The sequence below is a fragment of the Typopeltis vanoorti genome, chromosome 25 (assembly GCF_054136105.1).
Source record: "Typopeltis vanoorti isolate ZY-2024b chromosome 25, IOZ_Tvanoo_1.0, whole genome shotgun sequence".
NCBI classification, from domain to species: Eukaryota; Metazoa; Arthropoda; class Arachnida; order Uropygi; family Thelyphonidae; genus Typopeltis; species Typopeltis vanoorti.
In genome coordinates this window covers 3,327,449-3,353,253 of record NC_143573.1, presented here as the reverse complement: position 1 = coordinate 3,353,253, position 25,805 = coordinate 3,327,449, and the positions used below count along the sequence as shown (strand labels likewise).

General features: G+C 38.4%; 2 protein-coding genes across 5 annotated transcripts in view; one reads left to right on the top strand and one right to left on the bottom strand.

Moving 5' to 3' along the window:
* MED8 (mediator complex subunit 8) overlaps positions 1 to 22,049 on the bottom strand; it is a 151,414-nt gene extending 129,365 nt beyond the window's left edge. The window contains exon 1 of the mRNA XM_090414747.1: positions 21,933 to 22,049. Coding sequence (XP_090270873.1) covers positions 21,933 to 21,938 — 6 coding nt within the window. The 5' untranslated portion in view covers positions 21,939 to 22,049. The remainder of the gene's footprint in view (positions 1 to 21,932) is intronic.
* A 49-nt stretch (positions 22,050 to 22,098) lies between these two features.
* LOC150092484 (uncharacterized) overlaps positions 22,099 to 25,805 on the top strand; it is a 356,538-nt gene continuing 352,831 nt past the window's right edge. For 2 of the 4 annotated variants that reach the window (XM_090414744.1, XM_090414746.1), the window contains exon 1: positions 22,099 to 22,407. The gene's annotated coding sequence lies outside the window, so the exon portion shown is untranslated. The remainder of the gene's footprint in view (positions 22,408 to 25,805) is intronic. The other 2 variants (XM_090414745.1, XM_090414743.1) reach the window with 2 other exon arrangements.

The following is a 25,805-nucleotide window of genomic DNA, read 5'->3' as shown; positions in this document are numbered from 1 at the left end:
GCAGAACTAAATATACAATTGGGTGCTGCTATAGACCAGGTGATGGAAAAGATGGTGGTGACAGTATGCACAAGCAAATAGAAGAAATGAGTGGAAGGAGGGTGATTATTATGGGAGATTTCAACTATGGTCACATTGATTGGAGTGAGGAGAGGACACACGGGAGGAAGGAATTGGATTTTAAGCGGTTATTAAGGGATAACTATCTGCGACAGCATGTAATGGAAAATATTAGGGGTCAGAGAGTGCTTGACCTAGTAATTACATCTGAGGATTTGGCTGTAACAAATATGACCACATTGCCACCAATCGGTGAGAGTGATCATAGGGTCTTGACTTGGGAGGTGGCTAAAGGTGTAGAATTTTCAATTAAGACAGGGTACATGTGGAATTATCGGGCTGGAAAGTATGACAAGCTTAGGAGTTGGATTGGTTCAGTGCCATGGCATGTACAACTGCAAGGACTAGAAGTCGATAGTGCATGGGAGGTAGTTAAGAAGTGTTTGCATGAAGCAATGGCTGACTGCGTACCTAGAGTCCGAATAATAAATCAACTAGGGGTTAAATGGATGAATAACACCATTAAGCTTGAGCTGCAAAAAAAGAAACAACTATGGAGGGAATTTAAGGAGAAAAGTGACCGGCAGGCACAAGAACGGTATAAAGCGCAGGCCAGAAGGGTGACGAGTGTGGTAAGAAAAGCAAAAAAGGATTCCGAAAGAACATTGGCCATACAGGCTAAAGAGAATCCTAAACAGTTTTTTAGATATGTACCAAGTAAAAGGAAAAATGTACATGGCAGAATGATTTTAAAGAATGCTGATGGTAGGGAGGTAACTGAATCAGTTGAAATAGTTGAGTTACTGAGTGAGCACTTGGCAAGAATATATCATCCAGGTGGTGACATTGCAGAAACGAATAAACCAGTAGATTATACGGGAATTGTGGTGAATGAAGTGGAGGTGAGTAGTCTATTGCATAACCTCAATGTCAATACATCTGTGGGATTGGATGGTATACCAGCTCGTGTTGTACGAGAAGCAGCTAAAGAATTGTCAGTACCCTTGACCATTTTGTTTAATTTGAGTCTCAGGTCTGGGTTAGTCCCAAGCGGGTGGAAAGAGGGGAAAATAGTTCCACTGCATAAAGGTGGTTCTAAGACTGCTGTTGGAAATTACCGACCGATTAGCATATCAGGGATCATTGTCAAGGTCTTAGAGAAATTAGTCAAGAAAAGAATACAGGACTGGATAGATGAAAATGGGATATTGTGGTTTTGTGAAGGGTAGATCATGCCTCAGTAACTTGCTCACTTTTTATAACACAGTGACGGCTGAACTGGATAGGGGTAATGGGTTTACAGTGATACTACTGGACCTTACCAAGGCTTTTGATAAGATACCACATGGAACCCTAATCAGTAAACTGGAGCAGATGGGGATAGATATAGGGTTGGAGAGATGGATAGGAGGGTGGTTGAAGGAGAGATACCAGAGAGTGGTTTATTCAGGAGTGGAGTCAAAAAGACGTCTTGTGACTAGTGGAGTGCCGCAGGGCTCTGTTCTTGGACCACTGCTTTTCAATTTGTTCATCAATGATATTGGAAAGGATTTGAGAGGAAGTGTTCACTTGTTTGCTGATGATGCAAAGTTGGGTAGAGCAATTGTGAGTGCACAGGATGTCAAAATTTTACAGGATGATTTGGATAGTTTGGAGGGCTAGGAAAAATGGATGTCAATTTAATGTGGCAAAGTGTAAGGTTATGCACCTTGGGGTGAAAAGAATAGCAGCAGTATATCGCATTGATGGAACCGTACTCCAGGAGATTGATGAGGCCAGGGATTTGGGAGTGTTGGTGGATAGGGAGTTGAAGTTTAGGGGGCACATTGCAAAAGTGACTAAAACAGCTCACCAAATCACTTGGCTTCTGAAAAATACTTTAACATGCAGAGACAAACAAGTTGTTCCTCTGTATCGAGCCTTGATAAGACCCCATCTGAACTTCTGTGCCCAGTTATGGGAGGAACCTGCTATCATCTTGGTCACTCGTCCAGAGATGAGTGACCAAGATGATAGCAGGTCTATGGAATGAAACTTATGAGAATAGGTTGAAGATTGGTGGGTTGCAGAAACTGGACGATAGGCGAAGGAGGGGTGATATGATTGAGACATTCAAATTACTGAAGGGTTTTTATAAGATTGATCCAGAAGATATTTTTGAAAATATGACTGGTGGTGAGAGGACTAGGGGCCATGCATGGAAGCTGGGCAAGAGCGTGGTTGACAAGGGTGTTAGAGCTAGGTTTTTTTACTTGGGAGAGTGGTGAATGAGTGGAATAAGCTTCTAGAGTCTGTTGTGGGTGCTACGACCGTGAATGAGTTCAAGGCAAGGTATGATTAGATACTGTGTGAATGCTGAATAGTTGTTCTTGACATGATGTTAGGGCCTCCCTCGATGAGTCTGTCGACTCCTTGGAGTTTCCCGGAACAATAATAATAATATTTTTAAGTTCGATTGCTTATTATTTGCTTTCAACAAACATAGCATCAGTACGTGACCTACTCTTATGGAATTCTGGTGGTTCATTATTATGATTTAGTCTTGATTCCAATTCTTCTTTGATAATTCTTGTACATATTTTTTGGATGGTGCATAGCAAGCTTTTAGTTTCAGATTTTGTTCCGTTTTTAAATACTGGTATTTTAACATTCATTCTTTTCATTTGGAATTGGTCTTTTCTCAAAGATATGTTTGATTAAATTTCTTGTGTTTTCAGTCATTTCCCTGCCTCTATATTTTAGCATTTCATTATAAATTCCATTAGTTCCAGTTGTTTTCCTTTTTCTCAATTCTGAGATGGCCTATTCTATTAAATTATTATTTATCTCAATTTCATCTGAGTTTTTTTGGCTGTGGTATTACAGACATTTTTATTTCTTCTTGGCCTTCATATAATTTGGTAAAGGTTTTCCCATTGTTCCCTTTCTATGATTAGTATAATTATGTGTCAGCAGCCAGTTCAGTTTGAAAGCAGCAGTTCTCGTCTGATCACTGAAGTTAAGCAAACCTTAGCCCAGTTAGTACTGGGAACCATGGGTGCTGCCAGCATTAATTATTTGCAGGCCTAGTTGGCCGAGTGGTTAGCATATCTGATCTCCAGTCTAAAGGCTGCGGGTATGAATGTTTGTGATTGTCTGTTGTTAGATCTGAAACGGGTGACCTCACTCTAAATGATGTCACCTTTCCAGAGTCTAACAGAAGATAACGATTAAATGAGCATACTTGGCATATGGCACGATTTAACTATGTCTTAAAAGAAATAACAAATGGTAAATTAGAATAAGAACTGTTTGTATTGTTAGTGTGTTTTACTTTAATGTAACTGTAAGTCATCAAAAAGGGCTCACATGAGAGTAATTGTCAGTGAATTTCTACACGTGAAAGAATGCCAATAATTCGGTAAGAAGGGGCAAAGGTCGCCCAATACTACAATAGCAGCGTAAGCATCTGCAGGTGCTCCCTCTAAGAAAACATCAAGACACATGCATTCCTGGAATTGGAAATGCCCCGTATGAAAAACGGTGAAGTCTCCCAGTCGGGGACGAAACGGAGACTTGAAAATCGGAAAGGTGGTGCTCTTGGGAAGCGTATAAAACCTGCAATACAGAATTGAACCCCCCCCGTTTTGTTTGTTACTGTATTCTCACCGTGTGCCTCGAGTGGTCATCGTGATTCAGTTCTTGTCCTTAAGAGCTGATCTCCGAGAAATCCCAGTATGGCACCACAGAACATGGCAAATCTTGAGCGCAGGCCATTGGTAAGGAATAGCATCGACGTAAATCCTTAGAAAATTTAGATAATTTTTCTATCCTTGCAGACAACTTCACCACATGTCTCTCTAGCTGAATTAATCAGGGTTTTCTTTCAAGGCTTGCACTGAATCTCCAAGAGTTGGATCCTGTTCTAAAACTCTTTCATTTTTCCTTCAATAATCTTTGTGTATTTTAGTCTACAGTTCACATCTGATAGCTGCTGAACTTTTATTTGTTTTAAAACTTTCTTACATGTCAATCTTTTCAATATTAAATTCAATTTTATCCTGCTCAAGACTAAATAGTGATCACTTCCAATTTCAAATCTTCTGTACACTCTGGTGTCCTGCAACAGGGAGAAAACATCACTATCAACAATAACATAGTCAATGAGCCTTTTCTTATTCCTTGCCTCTTCTCTCCATGTGAATTTGTGCACAATTTTATGTTGGAACATGGTGTTAATAATAACCAGTCCATGTCCTGAGCAGAAATCCAACAGGTATTTGCCATTATTATTAGCTTTGCTCTTTTCTCCAAATTTTCCCAAAACATTTTTGTATGTCTGACAATCACTTCCTACTCTGCTATTTAGATCCCCAACAAAAACCAACTTTTTCTTTTTCATTGTCAGTTGATTTTTCTAAAGACTGAAAAAATTCCTCCACTTCTACCTTAGTAGAACCTTCTGTGGGACCATAGGCATAAATAAGTCTCATTGTCCAGTTCCCCATTCTGATATTTGCCCAAATCACTCTACTTGACACTGGTTGCCATTCAAGAAGATGAGTTTCATATTTTGTGATGAATACTATGGCTACTCCTTCTTTTCCTTGATTGTTATTGCCTGAATATAACTTGTATTTATTGCTCAGAAAGATCTCACCAGTTTTTGTCTTATTTGTTTCAGTCACCCCTATTATGTCAATCTGGTACTTATCTAATTCCTCCGCCAGCTCCATTTCTTTGCCATTCAGGCTTCTTATGTTGATAGTACCGATGATCTTTAACTCTGGCGATGTTGAGTTGGGGTGTGTTTTCAGATTTGTTCCAGTAGCTGACTTTTCGCTGTTCGCCATGGTTCCCTGGCGAAAACAACAGGGGCCTTGTTTAACTGGGTGACGCTCCAGCTGGCATGAAATTTTGTCATGTTGTACGATCATTTTGTATTTTGGTTTAACCAATAGGAATACAATTTGGTCGGCTAAATCCCAAATTGTCAGCCCATCGTCGTTCGTTCAGTATCTAGGTAGATACCGAACAGGGTGCACCACGAGAAGGTGAGGATTGGACATTAGGTCAGAAGCCCTGGTCGTTTCTGTGCATTCCTTCAAAGGCTTTGTGGAGGTCTCCTCTCAGTTATACATCTTTCACCCATAAGCAACCCAAATGGTAATTTAAAGCCTTCAAAATTTGGGGCAGTCTCATATAACCAAATTTGTTGAGATTTGGTGAGTTTCTTAAGGCTGAGGCTGATTCCATAAATAGTCTTTCGAATTTGTATTTGCTACGGTGTATTACTGTAGCGTTCTTACACCGTATTCTGTGGCGTGTATCCAGAGCATGGTCTGCAAGACCAGAATGGCTGTACTTGTGAAACCGAATGTAGTCCTTGTGTTCAGAAATTCTGATATTCGCTGTCCCGCCTGTTTCGCCAAAGTAAGACAGTTTACAGCTGCAAGGGACCTGGTTACACCCGGTAGGTCTAGGGGAAGTGGTTGGTGTTAAGTGGAGCAGATAGGGGATGCCAATTTTCTGTATGGTCTGTAACAGAAGGTCAAGTGATGTTTTTTTAAGATTTTGGTAACTTTCTTCCAAGGTGCCTCGGATGTAGGGAATGGTGATGGATTTAGAGTAATCCTTGTTGTGGAAGGGGGGGTTGTGGTTTGTAGGTTTTAATACTTTTTGGATTTTTTTAGGGGGGATAGCCATTGGCTGCAAAAGTGTTGAGAATGTGATTTAGTTCAGTGTTTAGGGCGATGTCGTTAGAACAGATTAGTTTAGCCCTGTTGTACAGTGGTTTCACCACTCCATATTGTTGTGAGGCGGGGTAGTGGGATTGTTGGTGAATGTACCTGGTATATGGGTGGGTTTTCTATAAACTGAGAAAACCAAGGTTCCATCAGGCTGGCAGGTGACTAGTGTGTCTAGGAAAGGGAGACTATTGTTTTCCTCTTTTTCCAGGGTGAACTTGCTTGTTTAAGTGTGTTAAGAAGAAGGAGTGTATCAGAGCCACGAGGCCAAATAGTGAACACATCATCAACGTTGCAAAGACATATGGTTGGTTTTTGTGGGGCAGAGGCTAAGGCTTTTTCTTCAAAGGTCTCCATAAAGAAATTGGCCAAGGGTAGGGAGAGAGTGATGAACCCATGACTGTCCCCTCTGTTTGTTTGTAGAATTTTCCCTGCCAAACGAAATAGCCCAAGTTCATTGTGAACTGAAATAGGGCTGAGATATCGGGAGAAAATTTAGCTTGGATAAGCTCTAAAGTTTCCTTGAGTGGGACATTTATGAATAAGGAGGAGATGTCAAAGCTGACCATTATGTCAGTATGTTGGAGTATAAGGTTTTCTATGCTGGCTTTGAAGTGGGCTGAGTTTTTTTTATGTGTGATGGCGTGTTGCCAGTATAGTGAGTGAGCGCTTTGGCCAAATGTTTAGCTAATTTGTATGTGGGGGAATCAATGCCATCCACTATGGGGCGTAATGGAGCATTTTCTTTAAGTATTTTTGGGAGTCCATAAATACGGGAGGGGGGAGGGTATAGAGTTAAATGGCTTTAATCTGTTGGTAACTTCTACAGGCCAAGAAGTGACTTTCTTAAGGAGCCTGTGAAGTTTTCTGATTTGTGAGTTGGTGGGATTGTATTCGATAGGGAGGTAAGTAGCCCGATCTCATAGAAGAGCATTAAGCTTACCTGTGTAGTCCTTTTGGTTAAGTACTACAGTTGCATTTCCGTTATCTGCTTTGGTGATAACTATTTCTTTATTATTCCTCATTTCCTGCAGAGCTTTATATTCCTTGTTGGTTATGATAGTTTTTGGTGGTCTTGCTTTGGAGAGGACACAAGCTTCATCCAGTCTTACACTGTTGGCAATTTGATTTGGAAGGTGGCGTAATTTAGTAATGCATAACCAACGTATAAGCCTGTCTACGAGAATTACCATCATCCACTAAGATGCAATCCCACGGAAGGCCCACCGATACGGTAAAATGAAGTCGCAGTTGTCTAGACAATTAAATCGTATAACTTTCCTAAAACGCTTTTGGGATAATCAGGTAATCCCGAATTGTGTAAAATTCAAGCACCGTTTTGTATCACAAAAAGCTCTCCATATCTATACCCATGCCAGCTACGCTTTGCTTCAGGAACAAATCGCCACCACGCAGTTAATATCCACTAAGAGTGGATGTTAACTTTGTTAACATCCACTCTTAGCAGATATTAACAAAGCTATTCGTGCTTTTGAAGAAGAGCTTTCATGCACTTTAAATCACGAGTTTTGGTCAATTTTACATGACGTCTCGTGTATCACTGCAGACAAAGAATTTGAAAAAATATGAAGTCGACAGATGAAAAAATTCGAAAAATTAAAAAAGAACTCGACCATCAATCCAAAACTTACTACCAACACCGTAATCAACCTTTCTTCAGTCACCCTGAAGCACTCAACGTGCTTTCACGTGGCCACAACTTCGCCATTGCTCCCAGAAAAATACCTACTGAGAATATTATGATCTAGATCGAACGCAGAATCCACCACCTTTCAAATCAGATCAGCAACAGTGTAAGACTGGATGTAGCTTGTGTCCTCTCCAAAGCAAGACCACCAAAAACCAACATTTCCAACAAGGAATATAAAGCTCTGCAGGAAATGAGGAATAATAAAGAAATAGTCATCACCAAAGCAGATAACGGAAATAAAATTGTAGTACTTAACCAAAAAGACTACACAGGTAAGCTTAATGCTCTTCTATTAGATCGGGCTACTTACCTCCATATGGAATACAATCCCACCAACTCACAAATCAGAAAACTTCACAGGCTCCTTAAGAAAGTCACTTCTTGGTCTGTAGAAGTTACCAACAGATTAAAGCCATTTAACTCTATACCCCCCCCCCGTATTTATGGACTCCCAAAAATACATAAAGAATATGTGCCATTGTGTCCCATAGTGGATGGCATTGATTCCCCCCACATACAAATTAGCTAAACATTTGGCCAAAGTGCTCACAGACTATACTGGCAACACACCATCACACATAAAAAATTCGGTCCACTTCAAAACCAGCATAGAAAACCTTACACTCCAACATACTGACATAATGGTCAGCTTCGACGTCTCCTCCTTATTCACAAATGTCCCACTCAAGGAAACTTTAGAGCTAATCCAAGCTAAACTTTCTCCCGATATTTCAGCCCTATTTCAGTTCACAATGAACTCAGGCTATTTCGTTCAGCAGGGAAAATTCTACAAACAAATAGAGGGGACAGTCATGGGTTCACCACTCTCCCCACCCTTGGCCAATTTCTTTATGGAGACCTTGGAAGAAAAAGCCTTAGCCTCTGCCCCACAAAACCCAACCATATGGCTTCGTTACGTTGATGATGTGTTCACTATTTGGCCACATGGCTCTGATACACTCCTCTTCTTAACACACTTAAACAACCAAGTTCACCCTGGAAAAAGAGGAAAACAACAGCCTCCCTTTCCTAGACACATTAGTCACCTGCCAGCATGATGGAACCTTGGTTTTCTCAGTTTATAGAAAACCCACCCATATACCAGGTACATTCACCAACAATCCCACTACCCCTCCTCACAACAATATGGAGTGGTGAAAACACTATACAGGGCTAAACTAATCTGTTCTAACGACATGGCCCTAAACACTGAACTAAATCACATCCTCAACACTTTTTCAGCCAATGGCTATCCCCCCCCAAAAATATTGAAACTTACAAACCACAACCCTCCACAACAAGGATTACTCTAAATCCATCACCATTCCCTACATCCAAGGCACCTTGGAAAAAAGTTACCAAAATCTTAAAAAAACATGACTTGACCTCTTACAGACCATACAGAAAATTGGCATCCCCTATCTGCTCCACTAAAGACCAACCACTTCCCCTAGACCTACCTGGTGTAAACCAGGTCCCTTGTAGCTGTAAACTGTCTTACTTTGGCGAAACAGGCGGGACAGCGAATATCAGAATTTCTGAACACAAGGACTACATCCGTTTTCACAAGTACAGCCATCTTGCAGACCATGTTCTGGATACACGCCACAGAATAAGGTGGAAGAAAGTTGCAGTAATACACCGTTACAAATAGAAATTCGAAAGACTATTTATGGAATCAGCCTCAGCTTTAAGAAACTCTCCAAACCTCCACAAATTTGGTTGTATGAGACTGTCCCAAATTTGGGAGGCTTACATCAGCAGACCTTCAGCCCAACGGACAAGAATGCCTACTTAGCCTGCTAGGGGGCACCATCAGGACTTTTAGGAGAACAATAGCTTCATCACTTCATTCTCAGTTACTGTGTTGTAGTGCCTATGTGCAAGTGCGTTTTTTGTAAGTTCCTTTTGAAGATGGCAACGTAATGTTGCCGAAATATCGGAAATATTTATTAAAGTGTAATTTAATTTATATTCGTATCTGTGATGATACTGGGATATTCAATTGTATGCAAAGGTACAGGGTTTTTCTTTTTCACACATTCTGGCCAAGTAGCTTTCCAGCATGCATTTAAAGTTGATGGTTTCAATTCTGATAACGCCAACTTAGCAAAATAGAAAATTTCTTCCTCACATCAATAACTGTCAGTAAAGTTTATCCAAAATGTATTGGAATGTTCTTATGTAGTAAGTCTTGAAGGTAGAAATCACGCTCTGGTCCAGTGGTTGTATCAGGCGGCAGACAACAAAATTCCACATTCAGGTGCTCTAAAACAGGATGGACAGATACATTGTCTATAACCTGGATTTCTTGGTGATGAAGAAATGGTGGAGAGGATTCAGAGGTGATTTCCAAAGATTGTTGCAGGTCTGTCATGTTGTACCATCATTTGAAATTTTGGTTTAAACCAATAAGAATACAATTTGGTTGGCTAAATCCCAAATCACCAGCCCATACTCGTCCGTTCAGTATAAAGGTAGAAACCTAACAGAATGCACCAAGAAGGTGAGGATTGGACATTATGTCAGAAGCCTTGGTCGGTTCTCCGCATTCCTTTAAAGGCTATGTGCAGGTCTCCTCTCAGTTATATAGCTTTGACCCTTAAGCACCCCTCTGTTGGAGAAAAGAGCAAAGCTAATAATAATGGCAAATACCTGTTGGCTTTCTGCCCAGGACATGGACTGATTATTACTAACACAATGTTCCAACATAAAAATGTGCACATATTCACATGGAGAGAAGAAGCAAGGAATAAGAAAAGTCTTATTGACTATGTTATTGATGATAGTGATGTTTTCTCCCTGGTGCAGGACACCTGAGTGTACAGAGGATTTGAAATTGAAAGTGATCACTATTTAGTCTTGAGCAGGATAAAATTGAATTTCATATTGAAAAGAATAACATGTAAGAAAGTTTTAAAACAAATAAAAGTTCAGCAGCTATCAGATATGAACTGTAGACAAAAATTTACAAAGATTATTGAAGAAAAAATGAAAAAGTTTGAGAACAGGAACCAAACCTTGGAGATTCAGTGGCAATCCCTGGAAAAAACATTGGTTCAGCCATAGAGGCATGTGGTGAGGTTGTGTGCAAGGATAGAAAAATCAGAACTCAATGGTGGACACAGGAAGTTAAAGAGGAATTGAAAAGAAGAAAGCATATCAAAAGTTCTTGGCAAATAAGTCAGCTTGTGCTCTTAGAGAATACAGAGACAAATGTAAGAAAGCTAAACAGTGTGTAAAACTAGCTAAACAAAAGTCATGGGAGGACTTTGGCAAGAATATAGAAAATAAATATTAAGAAGGTGGCAAAATATTCTGGAGGTTGTTGAAGAAGCTTAGGAATGGAGGAAAGAGTGCTGTAAAAGGAGTTAGAGATGATAAAGGTAACATGAAAATGGGAGAAAAAGATATCCTTGCAGTATGGAGTAATTACTTTGAAAAACTGCTAAATGAAACAAGCAGTGATGACAGCACAGTGGTAAAAAACACTGACCAGGCATGCAGTCAGGAATACATATCCATACTTGAAGTAGAGAAAGCTATCAAAGGCTTGAAATGTGGAAAGGCAGCAGGAGTAGATGATATTTGACCAGAAATGCTGAAGTATGGTGGTATAAAAGTCTTACAGTGGCTGCACTACATAGTTCAGAATGCCTGGACAGAGGGATGAATTCCTGATGATTGGAGTACAGCTCTCATAGTACCCATATATAAAAAGGAAAATAAAACTGAATGTGAGAATTACAGAGGTATTTCCCTACTGAGGCAAGATTTATGCCAGTATACCTGAGAAACAGTTGAGAAGAATTGTGGAAGAAAAGCTTGGTGAAGAACAAGCTGGATTCAGGCCAAATAGAGGCTATCAGGATCAGATCTTCACTTTACGACAAATAGTTGAGAAAGCATGGGAATATAACAAAGATCTGTATTTACGTTTTGCAGATCTGGAAAAGGCATACGACAAGGTGCCAAGAGAAGCTATTCAATACACTACAGTTATATGGTGTCAATGGGGCATTATATCAAGCAATACTTAGTCTTCATATGAGTTGTAAGTCAGCAGTTAGAATTGAAGGAAAATGGTTTAATGTTAAATCTGGTGTGAGACAAGGATGTACATTATCCCCTATGTTATTCATTATCTGTATGAATCACATGATGAAGAAAAGTGGTATTAAACATATCAAAATTGGAGATGTTAATGTCAGCTCTTTGCTTTATGCGGACAATGTTATACTTCTAAATAAACCTGCTACAAGTCTGCAAGATTCACTGACTAAATTGAATAACTGTTGTAATAGATATGGTATGAAGGTCAGCAATAAAAAGACAAAGACAATGAAAACAGGCAGAATCATTGTAAATGTCAACTGTGTTGTGAATGGAGAACCTGTGGAACAAGTAAAACATTTCAACTACTTAGGCACGATTTTTAGTGAAGATGGCAAATTAAATATAGAAATAGACAACAGAATCAACAAAGCTGGTATGGTAAGAAGTGAACTGAATAAATTCATATGGAATATGAGAGAAATTAGTCGAAACACTATATTAGCTGTATACAAGACAGTATTCAAACCAGTTTTAACTTATGGATCTGAGAGCTGGGTCAGAAGTAAAACATTTGACCAAAGACTAGAGACCGTAGATATGAGTGTCCTGAGAAAAATTAGAGGCATGAACAGATGGCATCAATGGCAATATCATATTAAAAATGAGGATATTAGGAAAGAACTTGACATTGTCAGCATCCAGGAATGTGTTAGCAGAGCTAATCTCAGGTGAAATGGTCACTTAAACAGAATGGATGAGGAAAGATTAGCAAAACAAGTGTTCTCTGCGAGGTTGGCAGGAAAACGACCTAGAGGAAGACCAAGATATAGGTGGATTGATACGGTACAAAGTGCCTTAGACGATAGAAATATAAGATCTGATAATGTTGGAGTCTTGACAAGTAACAGAGTGATTTGGAGGAAAATTGTAGAGAGGAAGTTAGTAATGACATAAATTTTTTGTGTAGTACTATCATATCCTGTACACCACTTGAGGGTACATGGCAGGAATTTGATGATGATGATGATGAGATCTGGAAAAGACATGACAGGGTGCCAAGAGAGAGAAGTTATTCAAAATGCTACAGTTATATGGTGTTAATCGGGCATTATATCAAGCAATACTTAAGTCTTTATTTGAGTTGTAAATCAGCAGTTAGAATTGAAAGAAGTACTGGAATGTGGTTTAATGTTAAATCTGGTGTCAGACAAGGATGCACATTATCCCCCTTGTTATTCATTATCTATATGGATCGTATTATGAAGGAAAGTGATCTTAACTCTGGACTGCTCACCCTTTTTTTGGGCATCATCACTGCTCATCTGGTGTATGTTGTCACCCACGATATTTCTTCTCCCCCCCCTCCACTATAGGTAATTGAAACTGATATAGATAATTGGGCTCTCTAAATGTGTTCAGATAGCCCAAGCTATTAACAGATTTTCCTACTACGATGTTTTGAAAGGAGAAAAAGGAAGGGAAAATAAAAAATAAAAAATACATTATGTAATTTTAAATTTATATTGATATTTACCAAGTGTCATACTTTCTAATGAAAACATAAAAAAAGAATATATCCTAATTTTTCTTGTGCAAATGTGTTGTTAGGTTTTGATTAACATGTACATGAAGAAAAAAATATCTTACAATACAAATGACGAACTTATTTACACAAAACAAAATGAGTGTCAAAATTGATGTTTGGTTTAGTAATATATTACACAAAAATAAAACATTTTTCTCCCATGTGAATGATTTGTAGTTGGTGAATCTTAATAAAAGTTTGAAAAAAAACTCAAATGCATCAAAATCAGTTTATAAACCATGTAGAACATTAATTCTTTCTAGCACATTCATCACAAATGTCTTCCCTGTGATCCACACACATAAAAATGTCTCTTGTTTCCGATCCTTGGCTTGTGGACCTGACATCTAGCTTGCTTCTTCACTTTTGGTTCTAGGGGTCCATCAGCCTCAGCAGGACCAGCATTGGTGTCTTCATCAACTTGGATGTTCAGAACTTTCTTTATGACTTTCTTTATTTCTTTATTCGTAAGTTCTCTAAACAGTGGCTGAGCCAGTCTCCTTTTCATGTGTGGTGTCACAAGATTCAAGCCCAAATTCTTCAAGTATTGGTGCCCAATAATCTTTTTCTTAGTTGCTAACTAGAGAATTATCTGCGCGTTGATTCCTGCTTGATCCAGCATCCCATAAAAATAGCCAGAGGCCATCTTCTGATTTTGCGGCTTGTTGTGTAGTTGTGAATCATCTGGTCAAAACTGTCAACACCATCTTTTGTGTTGTTATAAAAAAGTATAACTTCTGGTTTTTTAGAGACCTCATCAACTTTCTCGTCGCTATGCATTGTTGACAGCATGAGCATAGACTTACCCTTCTATGAACAAAATGATACTAATGTCTTTTCTCGGTCAAAAGTGAACTGCGAAGACAGCACTTCTTTCTTCTTATGAGGTTGAAATGACACAGAAATTTCTGGTTTGTTCTTCCTAAGTGTACCTACTATGGCAAGATCTTTGACATTGTTTCTGCTAGAGAAATAGAAGTAAACTAGTTATATATGGTTATGTTTCACTTTGTTCTGTGAATTGCTTTAGACAGAACTTTTATGTAGTACATAGGGAGCGGCAATGGATTTGGTCCACGATTCTCTTTCCCAATGTATGGGATAGCTGTGAGCATGTAGAATGTTCTAGCAACACACATACAAACTATTTTCATTCCCTATGTGCCAAGTTTACTGGGAATGTAGACACAGAAAGCACAATTCCCCCTGAAAGACAAGCTGTTCATCAATAGTACAGTATTCGTGATGAGTGTATGATGCAGTGCAGTGGCAAATGAATTTCTCCCAAACAACTCTTATAGACACAAATTTATCCTTGCCTAAGGATAAATTTGTGTCTATAAGAGTTCTTTGGGCTCCTAAGGGCTCCTGTTTTCATCTTGCATGATCTGTCCATAAGAGGTCGAGAAGGAGAGGTGTCGATTAGTTCCGGAGGGGAGGGATGGGAGTCTGTCCACGAAGGGAGTTTCCAGTCCTAAGCCAAGGATAAAGTGGAGGTTACCCCCCCCCCCCCATTTACAATATGACACTTTCAGAAGAAAAATTTTCTCGTATGTTTCACAATCACATCAATCATTTCCTTTGTAAAGAAAATGTCCCACCAGGCCTCAGTCTCATTTTTCACTTTTTTTTGTTTCACCCTGCACCCCTGGAATTCTCAAAGCTATGTTATGAGAAGGTATTCTGGTTGCTGGTGGCAGATAAGAAGACCACTTATAGCCATTCTTGCCTTTTATTAGAGGACCAGAATTGTGAACAATGTCATCTTCATCTTCTGAAGAACTTTGTTCAGATGCATAATCAGGATCACACTCAACATGGTCTTCTTTGTCATGGTCATTATTGCCACTATCGTATTCAATTTCATATCAGGAGGGAGGGTTTCGTATAAAGCAGTATTAATGAAATCTTCAAAACGTTCATCATTGACATTCATAGAAATAGCTGTGTGCCTAATACAAATTTAACACACACTAATGCTCACCGGGGTATGCTATCACCTCAACAGTCTTGCTGAACGACACGCACTTCATGAACTACACTCACTCATTAAATGATGTGGAGAACAACTGTTGGTTAGAGTATAGTTGGGTGGGGAAAGTGCTGTGCACATCTGCGACTAATGTGTAAAAGAAAATGGAGTCACGTGGGGGTAACGCGCCACCCCAGGTAACATTGCAGGGTTAAACTTGATACCAAAATTGGAGATATACTTCTAACTAAATCCGCTACAAGTCTGCAAGATTCCCTGACTAAATTGAATAACTGTTGTAATAGATATGGTATGAAGGTTAGCATTAAAAAAACAAAGACAATGAAAATATACTGCATTGTGAATGGAGAACCTATAGAACAAGTAAAACATTTCAGCTACTTAGACATGATTTTTAGTGAAGATGGTAAATTAAATATGGAAATAGACAACAGAATCAACAAAGCTGGTATGGTAGGAAGTCAACTGAATAAATTTATATGGAATAAGAGAGAAATTAGCCAAAACACTAAATTAGCTGTTTTAACTTATGGATCTGAGAGCTGGATCAGAAGTAAAACACTCAACCAAAGACTAGAGACAGCAGATATGAGAGTCCTGGGAAAGATTAGAGACATGAACAGATGGCATCAATGGCAGTATCATATTAAAAATGAGGATATTAGGAAAGAACTTGACATTGTCAGCATCCAGGAATGCATTAGCAGAGCTAATCTCAGGTAATATGGTCACTTAAACAGAATGGGAGAGTAAAGATTAGCAAAACAAGTGTTCTCTGTCAGGTTGGCAGGAATATGATCCAGAGAAAGACCAAGATATAGGTGGATTGATACGGTACAATGTGCCTTAGATGATAGAAATATAAGATCTGATAATGATAATATTGGAGTCTTGAAATGTAGACTGATTTGAAGGAAATTTGTAGATAGGAAGTTAGTAATGATGTAAATTTTTCATGTAGTACTATCATATCCGGTACACCCCTTGAGGGTACATATCAGGAATTTGATGATGGTTGCAGGTCTGTGGGATGTTCCCTAGATTGAAAATCTGTGGGCTCCAATAACTAGCTGATAGATGTAGGAGAGGAGATATGATAGAGGCATATAAATTATTAAAGGGATTTTATAGGATTGATACTGATGACTTTTTAAGACTGGCACAGGAAGGGAGAGAACAAGGGGCCATCCCTGGAGATTGTGTAAGTGTGTGGTTAACAAGGATGTTAGGACTAGATTTTTTCCTTAGAGGATTGTGAATGGGTGGAATGCATTGCCAGAGGTGGTTGTGAATGCTTCGTCTATTAGTGAATTTAAGAAGAAGTATGATAGGTATAGTTAGTGTGTCAATGTAAGGTCTCCCACGATGAGTCTTTTGACTCCATGGAGAGACTATAATAATAATAATAATAATAATAATAATAATAATAAAAAGAATAAAAATTTAGCCGACTGTTGCAATGGAAACCAGCTAGATATAAGAGGCCTAAAAATGCTTTCAATTCTGTTTTGTCTATTTGTTTAGCATCTCTTTCTCTTGAATACTGTTCGAAATAGAATCAATGTATTTATTTGTATATAATAAGATTAGATCTAAAATATCATCTGTCATAAAGCAATTCCAAGTTTCAAGTTTTGTCTTGGCATTTTTTGTGTTTGGCTGAACTAATGGAAGTTGACACAAAATATTCTGCAGCTGTCTTCTAATTTTTCTTCTTATTGGACTTTTCCTCCATTTTAATTCTTTATCCTTTCCAAGAAAATACTCTTCATTCATGTCTAATTCATCTTCACTTTCTTCACTAGAAATATCTTGCTCAGTATCCGAATCTTCTGAATGAACTTTCACATAATCATCATCTTCTAAATCACTTTCATCTTTGCATTCAACTTTATCATTCTCATCATCAGGCTCAAGTAACATTCGTTGAATCTCTTCAGCATCTGATGGATTATCCAATCGATATATTTTTCCAGTCATTTTCAACGGTAAATAAAAAAAATAAACCAATATTATACTGACATCGGAGTTTGTGGCATCTCTCAGATACAATTTACTATCAAATATCACACACCTTTACATAACATGTGTTAAACCAAAACTGGCCACATAAAGGAGGAGTGTTATTGATGATAGCCGATGAGTTGCAGCCAAGGAGTATAGAAGTTGAACTGCAGGATAGAGAAAAGAGCACATTTGAGGCTATTTGATGTGAGATAGAGGCTAGCAGAACAAAATATACAATTGGGTGCTGCTATAGAGTGATGGAATAGATGGTGGGGATAGTATGCATAGGCAAATAGAAGAAATGAGCGGAAGGAGGGTAATTATTACGGGTGATTTCAATTATGGTAACACTGACTGGAAGGAAGGAATTGGATTTTATGCGGTTATTAAGGGACAACTATCTGCGACAGCACGTAATGGAAAATACTAGGGGGCAGAGAGTGCTTGGCCTAGTAATCGCATCTGAGAATGTGGCTGTAACAAACATGACCATGTTGCCACCAATTGGTGAGAGAGTGATCATAAGGTCATGACTTGGGAGGTGGCTAAAGGAGTGGAATTTACAATTAAGATGGGGTACATGTGGAATTACTGGGTTGGTAAGTATGACAAGCTTAGGAATGTGCTTGGCTCAGTGCCATGGCATGTAAAACTGTTAGGGCTGGATGTTGATAGTGCATGGGAGGTGGTTAAGAAGTGTTTGCAGGAGGCAATGGTTGACTGTATACCAAGAGGCCAAATAATAAATCAAGTAGGGGTTAAATGGATGAATAACATTATTAAGCTTGAGCTGCAAAAAAAGAAACAATTGAGGAAGGAATTTAAGGAGAAAGGTGACCAGCAGGTGTAGGAACAGTATAAAGCTCAGGCCAGAAAGATAACAAGGGTGGTAAGAAAAGCAAAAGTGGATTATGAAAGAATATTGGCCATGCAGGCTAAAGATAATCCCAAACAGTTTTTTCAATATGTTGCAAGTAAAAGGAAAAATGTTCATGGCAGAATGATTTTAAAAAATGCTGAGGGTAGGGAGGTAACCAAATCAGTCATTACTGAGCGAGCACTTTGCAAGAGTATATCATCCAGGTGGTGACATTGCAAGAATGGAAGAACCAACAGCTTATACTGGAATTGTGATGAATGAAGTAGAGGTAAATAGTCTATTACAGAACCTCAATGTCAATACATTTGTGGGATTGGATGGTACACCAGCTCGTATCGTACGTGAAATGGCTAATGAATTGTCAGTGTTCTTGACCATTTTGTTTAATTTGAGGCTCGGGTCTGGGTCAGTCCCAAGGGGGTGGAAAGAGGGGGAAATAGTTCTGCTGCATAAAGGTGGTTCCAAGGCTTCTGTTTGAAAATTACTGGCCAATCAGCATAACAGGAATAGTTATCAAGGTCTTGGAGAAAATAGTCAAGAGGAAAATACAAGACTGGATAGATGAAAATGGGATACTGTATTGGGAACAGCACGGTTTTGTGAAGGGTAGGTCATGCCTCAGTAACTTGCTCACATATTATAACACAGTGACGGCTGAACTGGATAAGGGTAATGGGTTTACAGTGATTCTACTGGACCTTGCTAAGGCCTTTGACAGGATACCACATGGAATTCTAATCAGTAAAATGCAGCATATGGGGATGGACATAGGGTTGGTGAGATGGATAGGATGGTTGGTTGATGGAGAGATATCAGAGAGTGGGTTATTCAGGAGTAGAGTCCAAAAGACGGCCTGTGACTAGTGGTGTGCCACAAGGATCTGTTCTTGGACCACTGCAGTTTAATTTGTTCATTAATGATACAGAAAAGGATCTGAGAGGAACAGTTCATTTGTTGGCGGATGAGGCAAAGTTGGATAGGGCAATAGTGAATGCAGATGACGTCAAAATTTTGCAGGATGATTTGAATAGATTGGAGGTCTGGGCTAAGGAGAATGGATGTCAGTTTAATTATTATTATTATTATTACCACGGACTACTCCAGGAGTCCTTAGACTCATCGAGGGAGGCTGTAAACATCATGTTCACGCAGCTGTTCAACATTCTCACAGTATCTATCATACCTTGCCTTGAACTCGCTCACTGTCATAGCACCCACAACAGACTCTGGCAGCTTATTCCACTCATTTACCACTCTAAAAGTAAAGAACCCAGCTCTAACACCCCTGCTAACCACGCTCTTGCCCAGCTTCCATGGGTGTCCCCTAGTTCTCCCACCACCAGTCCTGATCTCAAAAATATCATCTGAATTAATCCTATAGAATCCTTTTAGCAATTTGAATGTCTCAATCATGTCTCCCCTTTTCCGCCTATCAACTAGTTTCTGCAACCCACAAATCTTCAACCTGTTCTCATATGGTTCATTCCATAGACCTGCTATCATCTTAGTCACTCGCCTATGGATCCTCTCAACCTCCTCCCCATCAAGAAGGAACCGAGGTGACCAAATCTGGGCACAGTAGTCGAGATGAGGTCTTATCAGGGCTCGGTACAGAGGTACAATAACTTGTTTTTCTCTGCTCGTCAAGGTATTTTTCAACAACCAAGTGAGTTGATGAGCTGATTTAGCTACTTTCGCAATGTGCCCCCTAAACTTCATCTCCCTATCCACCAACACTCCCAAGTCCCTGGCCTCATCAATCTCTTGGAGTACAGTTCCACCAATGTGGTATACTGCTGCTAATCTTTTCACTCCGAAATGCATAACCTTACATTTTGTCACATTAAATTGACATCCATTCTCCTTAGTCCAGAACTCCAATCTATCTAAGTCATCTTGCAAGACTTTGACATCTTCTGCATTCACTATTGCCCTACCCAACTTTGCATCATCAGCGAACAAATGAACTGTCCCACTTAGACCCTTCCCTATATCGTTAATGAACAGATTAAACAGCAGTGGTCCAAGAACAGAACCCTGTGGCACACCACTAGTCACAGGCCGTTTTTTGGACTCTACTCCTGAATAAACTACTCTTTGATATCTCTCCATCAACCACCCAGCTATCCATCTCACCAACCCTATATCCATTCCCATATGTTGTAGTTTACGGATTAGAATTCCATGTGGTATCCTGTCAAACGCCTTTGCCAGGTCCAGCAGTATCACTGTAAACCCATTTCCCTTATCCAGTTCAGCCGTCACCTTGTTATAAAACTTGAGCAAGTTACTGAGGCATGATCTACCCTTCACAAAGCCATGCTGTCCCCTGTACAGTATCTCATTTTCATCAATCCATTCCTGTATTTTTTCCTTGACTACTTTCTCCAAGACCTTGACAACGACTCCTGATATGCCGATCGGTCGGTAATTTGCAACCATAGTCTTGGATCCTCCTTTATGCAGTGAAACTATTTTCCCCTCTTTCCATGCCTTCGGGACTAAGCCAGACCTGAGACTCAGATTAAACAACATGGTCAAGGGCACTGATAATTCATTAGCCGCTTCATGCAAGACCCGTGCCGGTATACCATCCAAATGTGGCAAAATGTAAGGTTATACATTTTGGGGTGAAAAGATTAGCAGTAGTTTACTACATTGGTGGAACTGTACTCCAGGAAATTGATGAGGCAAGAGATTTAGGAGTGTTGGTGGATAAGGAGTTGAAGTTTAGGTGGGCACATTGCAAAAGTGGCCAAATCAGCTCATCAAATCACTTGGTTGCTGAAGAATATGTTGAAGAGCAGACAAGCATGTTATTGTTCCTCTGTATCGAGCCTTGATAAGACCCCATCTCGACTACTGTGCCCAGATTTGGTCACCTAGATTTCTTCTTGATGGGGAGGAGGTTGAGAGGATCCAGATGTGAGTGACAAGATGATAGCAGGTCTGTGGAATGAACCTTATGAGAACAGGTTGAGGATTTGTGGGTTGCAGAAATTGGTTGATAGGTGGAGGGGAGATATGATTGAGGCATTCAAATTACTGAAGGGTTTCTATAAAATTAATTCAGAAGATATTTTTGAGAACAGGGCTGGTGGTGGTGGTGGTGGGAGGACTAGGGGACATCCATGGAAGCTGGGCAAGAGTGTGGTTAGTAAGGCTGTTAGAGCTGGGTTCTTTACTTTTAGAGTGGTGAATGATTGGAATAAGCTGCAAGAGTCTGTAGTGGGTGCTGTGACAGTGAATGAGTTTAAGGCAAGGTATGATAGGTACTGTATGGAATAGTTGTGATGAACATGATTTGCGGCCTCCCTCCATGAGTCTAAGGACTCCCTGGAGTTGCCCGTAATAATAATAATAATAATAATAAACAGTGTGGAATATCAATCGTAATAATGCACGCGCAGCTAGTCATGACCTCCAAGCTATACATCTGATATATGTAAGAATATTTATATTAAACAATTTGTTTGTATCTGTCAGATCAGCTGCGACCTCCGCAGAGTTAACAGAACTTAATTCAAACAGAAAATTTAAAAATAAGCGCCATTTGAACCGTGTTAAATCAAAATATAGTGTAAAAATATAATTGCTTTTGTTTTCTAAACCGTGTTAAAAAAGCCGTGCAAAAAGAGAATTATATTTATTTAAAATTTATTTCCAAGAACAGCGCGAAAAAAAAAAAAAAAATCAGTGCTATCGCAAATCACCATCTAATATTTCAAAGCCAAGAATTAACTATTCAAAGAATTGTGGGCATTACTAAAATTAAGATTAGCAGGACAGAGCTGTACACTCCGCATGACTGAGAGCTAGCTGTATTAATAATTCTTCCTAATAACGTAACTACTACAACTAATACTACATTAAAATGTGAAAAAAAAAAAAAAAAAACGTAACAACTACCTCACCTCCATTGCGTATTGTGCTGTACATATACTACTTCATACGATTTTTTTGTTGTTGTTCTCACTACAACTATCACCACGGAACAAACGCTGCTTTGCTATTAAAGCGCCCTCGTTGATATGGGAATAGGGGGCGCTTGAGACACAGCTTATACACACAACTATGTATACATGTTACTTAATTGGTGTACAGTCGGCTTACTGTGAGCAAGTTTAATTAGAAAGTCTTATTACTTCCAAGAAAACATTAGCAGTTCTGTTACAGTTATTGTGTAATGTTTTATATATGCATATATTTATATAAGAAATTTTGTTAGCTAGTTTGCTTGGAATCAACGGTGTTTTAAAAATTGAGCGAAAAAAGTTTTGGATTTATTAAGAAATTGATGACCCGGATGAAGTTAAAGGGAGAGTTTTGTCACATGTCAGTTATGCGGATAATCTACGTTTGATACCAATACTTTATTTTTTAAATCAGGTAAGATCTGAAAACAAGCTTTACATTTGTGTATGTAGCAGTTATCCCTAAACACAACAGAAATAGCTATTATAAGGAAAATGGAATTAATGACTAAATGTAGAGAAGTCGGAACATATTAATTTCAATACAAAATAAATTACGGAAAAAACTCACGTAGAAAGATTATTTAATAGTATAATTTTATAAATTATACTATTAAATAATCTTTCTACGTGAGTTTTTTCCGTTATTTATTTTGTATCGACATGTCTACTCACGGTATACCTCTTTTAAAACTTATATTAATTTCAGTGAATTAAGACTAATGGGGAAAAGGAAATTTCATATGTAATAGAGAGGAATTTTTTTAATTGATAAAAATAAATCTTTACGCAGGGTTTAATGAATACATCACGTGTAGAGCGACCTCCCGCAAAGAGTCGACGAAATCTATGGAGATCCCATATTAATAATAAAATGTATAAATACTACAGCTAGAGGGAGACAATATCAGCATTGTTCCAATGATGATAATGAGAGACGAATCTACTAATTTCTGGTAGCCTTTAAAAACTCGCCTTTAATATTCCAATTACGGTACAGTTTGGGATTGGTTATTTCCTTAAATCCAGGAACTGAAAAAGTAGTAGGTTGGGTGCCACTGGAATTGGCTATTTTACTGGCATTATTTTCTTTCCTGGTTCCAGGGCTGAGTTTTTTTATCTGTTAGGTAGTGTGTTGTCATTGCACCACTTAAAATTTACACATGATCTTCAGAATGCTAATGCAAAAGATGCTCTTTTAGTCTTTGAAACTTTTCACACATTGTGGGCTAATGTTAGTATTATCATCAGCACACCAACCTCCATGGGGTTAGCAGATTCATTGTGGTAGGTTCACTCAACCAACAACGTATTTATCATACTGAACCAAAAAATAACACACTCTGTAACACAGTGAATTCTGGTAATGTGTTCGATTCACCCACAATTCTCCATATAAAAAAATCTATTTATGACACCTTTCTTCACTACACCTTTAAACAACTTCCAGAGATGGCCTTTTGTTCTTCTCTCACCTAATACTCTTTTTTGCAATCCCTCTCAGTATTACTCCAATAAAATCCCCTCATTAATGTAAATGCCTCTAATTATATCACTTTTTTCTCCTCATGTCCACCCAGCTGTGTAATTTACAATCCTTTAACCTCTCTTTCTATTTGCAACTAACATTCCATAGTCCTGATCATTGCCTTAGTCAGTTGTCTCTGGACTTTCTCCAGTGTTTCATATCGTACTGAAAACTAGGAGACCAAATCTAAACACAGCAGTCCAAGTGTACTCTGACTAGTGCTTTATACAATGGTACAATCACCTACTTGTCAATATATCCCTACATGTCAATATATCCCTACATGTCAATATACTTATCATAGCAGCAGTGACCTCAACTTCAGTCCACTGTCAACCATTGCCCCCACAACATGAAGCGCACTTGCTGCGCTAACAATTCCTGTTAGCATAGCAAATGCGGAAAGAAGTTTTTCCAAGCTTAAACTGATTAAAAATTATTTGCGAACAGCAATGACCCAAGAAAGATTGGTTGGTCTAGCAACTGTATCGATAGAGGCAGATGTAACTTATAATTTAAATTTAGAAGAGCTTATAAACAGTTTTATTGTGCGATATCCCTGTAGAGCAAACATTTCATTAATATTATTATGTAATCGATTTGCATTAATGTTTCTTTTGTAATAAAAACAAAATAGCAATTGGAGATTTTCTTATATTTTTGTCTTATAATCCATCAGGGCCTGATCTAATCTGGCGACGGCCCTGACCACCCAACTTATTGAAGGCCTGAAGTGACTTGAAAAAGTTCATTTTTGGTCTCTAGAGCAGGGTTTTTGGACTATGTAAAAAATACAAAAAAAACATAAAAATTGATAAAAATTAAAAAAATCTTTAGCCCACCCACAGCACAAATGTGTACTATAGGTTTGTAGTTAACCTTTCTTGGGTGGGGACCACATAAAAGCTAAAAGTCTATTGAAATCTTCAATTATAAATTTCGAAAAATTTCAGTTGAAATTTACACAGTTTTCAGTTGAAAAATTAGCATTGATCCTTATTATTCTCCCCAACTTTGTATCATCGGGAAACAACTGAAAATCCTCAGTCAGTCCACATGAATTATTATTAACAAATAAGTTAAAAACAGCTTCAAGCCAAAGAACAGGAACTCTACCACACCAATTGTTACATTCTTTTTTTTTTTTTTTGAGACAGCTCCATCATATAATACTACTGATAAAATAGTTTTCTCATTGTTCTCTTTTTCATGACTGGTATATTTCTGTATTCACAAATTCCTGTTCTTTGATTTCAGATCATTCTTCATAGTTTCCTTCATGCTTACATGGTGATCAGAATACATCATGCAAATTATGGAAACAACTACCATGTTAGAGTAAAACTTTAGTTTAATATAAACCAAAATAAACACTCGACGTTTCGACCTTCACATTAAGTTCATCCGGTGTATACACATATATATAAAGAAACAAGCTGCACTACAATCTACATGGCATGCTAAAGTTACTGACAACCATTACAACTATTGGCCTGACCTCTGGTGAAAAAAAACCTTACTACATCAAAGCTAGAGTCCTATTATTATTATTATTATTATCCATTAGGTTACAAAATTAGATTAAGCTGGAGAGCAACATATTTACAAAAAGGAAAAAATTAATAAATAAAAATAAAACTATTAAAGTTGGTCAATTGGTAGAGCCTCCGCTACTAATGGCTCACACAAAAAAGTTAAGCAAGTTTGAGCACGGTTAGTAGTTGAAAGGGATCAATCATTCGATGCTGTTGGCACACTTTCTCGATTAGTCCTTGGACTCCCTGGAGGTGTCATATAATGATAATAATATAAGTGTACATATAAATTATAGCCAACTGGTATGGATAGTGGCCAATAAAAGCTAAAAAATTGCTTCAAGTCCTAAAGGCAGGGTTTGCTGGAAACTAAGTGGGCTGAATGTGTGCCATCCAAATTCTTGGGATTTTTATGCCACCATTATTATTAAGATTGGGGGTGGTTAATCAAAATTTCACAGGCTTGTTTAAATTTTTGTTCATACTAGGTTTTTGTATGATGTAATGAGCGAGTACTTTTCCAATCAATTTGATGTAGAGTGTTAAGAGCATGATCTGAGAGTCCTACTGCTTACCTTATATTGGAGAAACTCGATGTACAATCCCTATACGTAAAAAAAAAAAAAAAAAAAAAAAAAAAAAAAAAAAAAAGCACAAACAACACATTACATTCAACAATTTTGTTGAAGCAGGCCTCTCAGATCATGCTCTTAACACCCTACATCAAATTGATTGGAAACCTACTCGCTC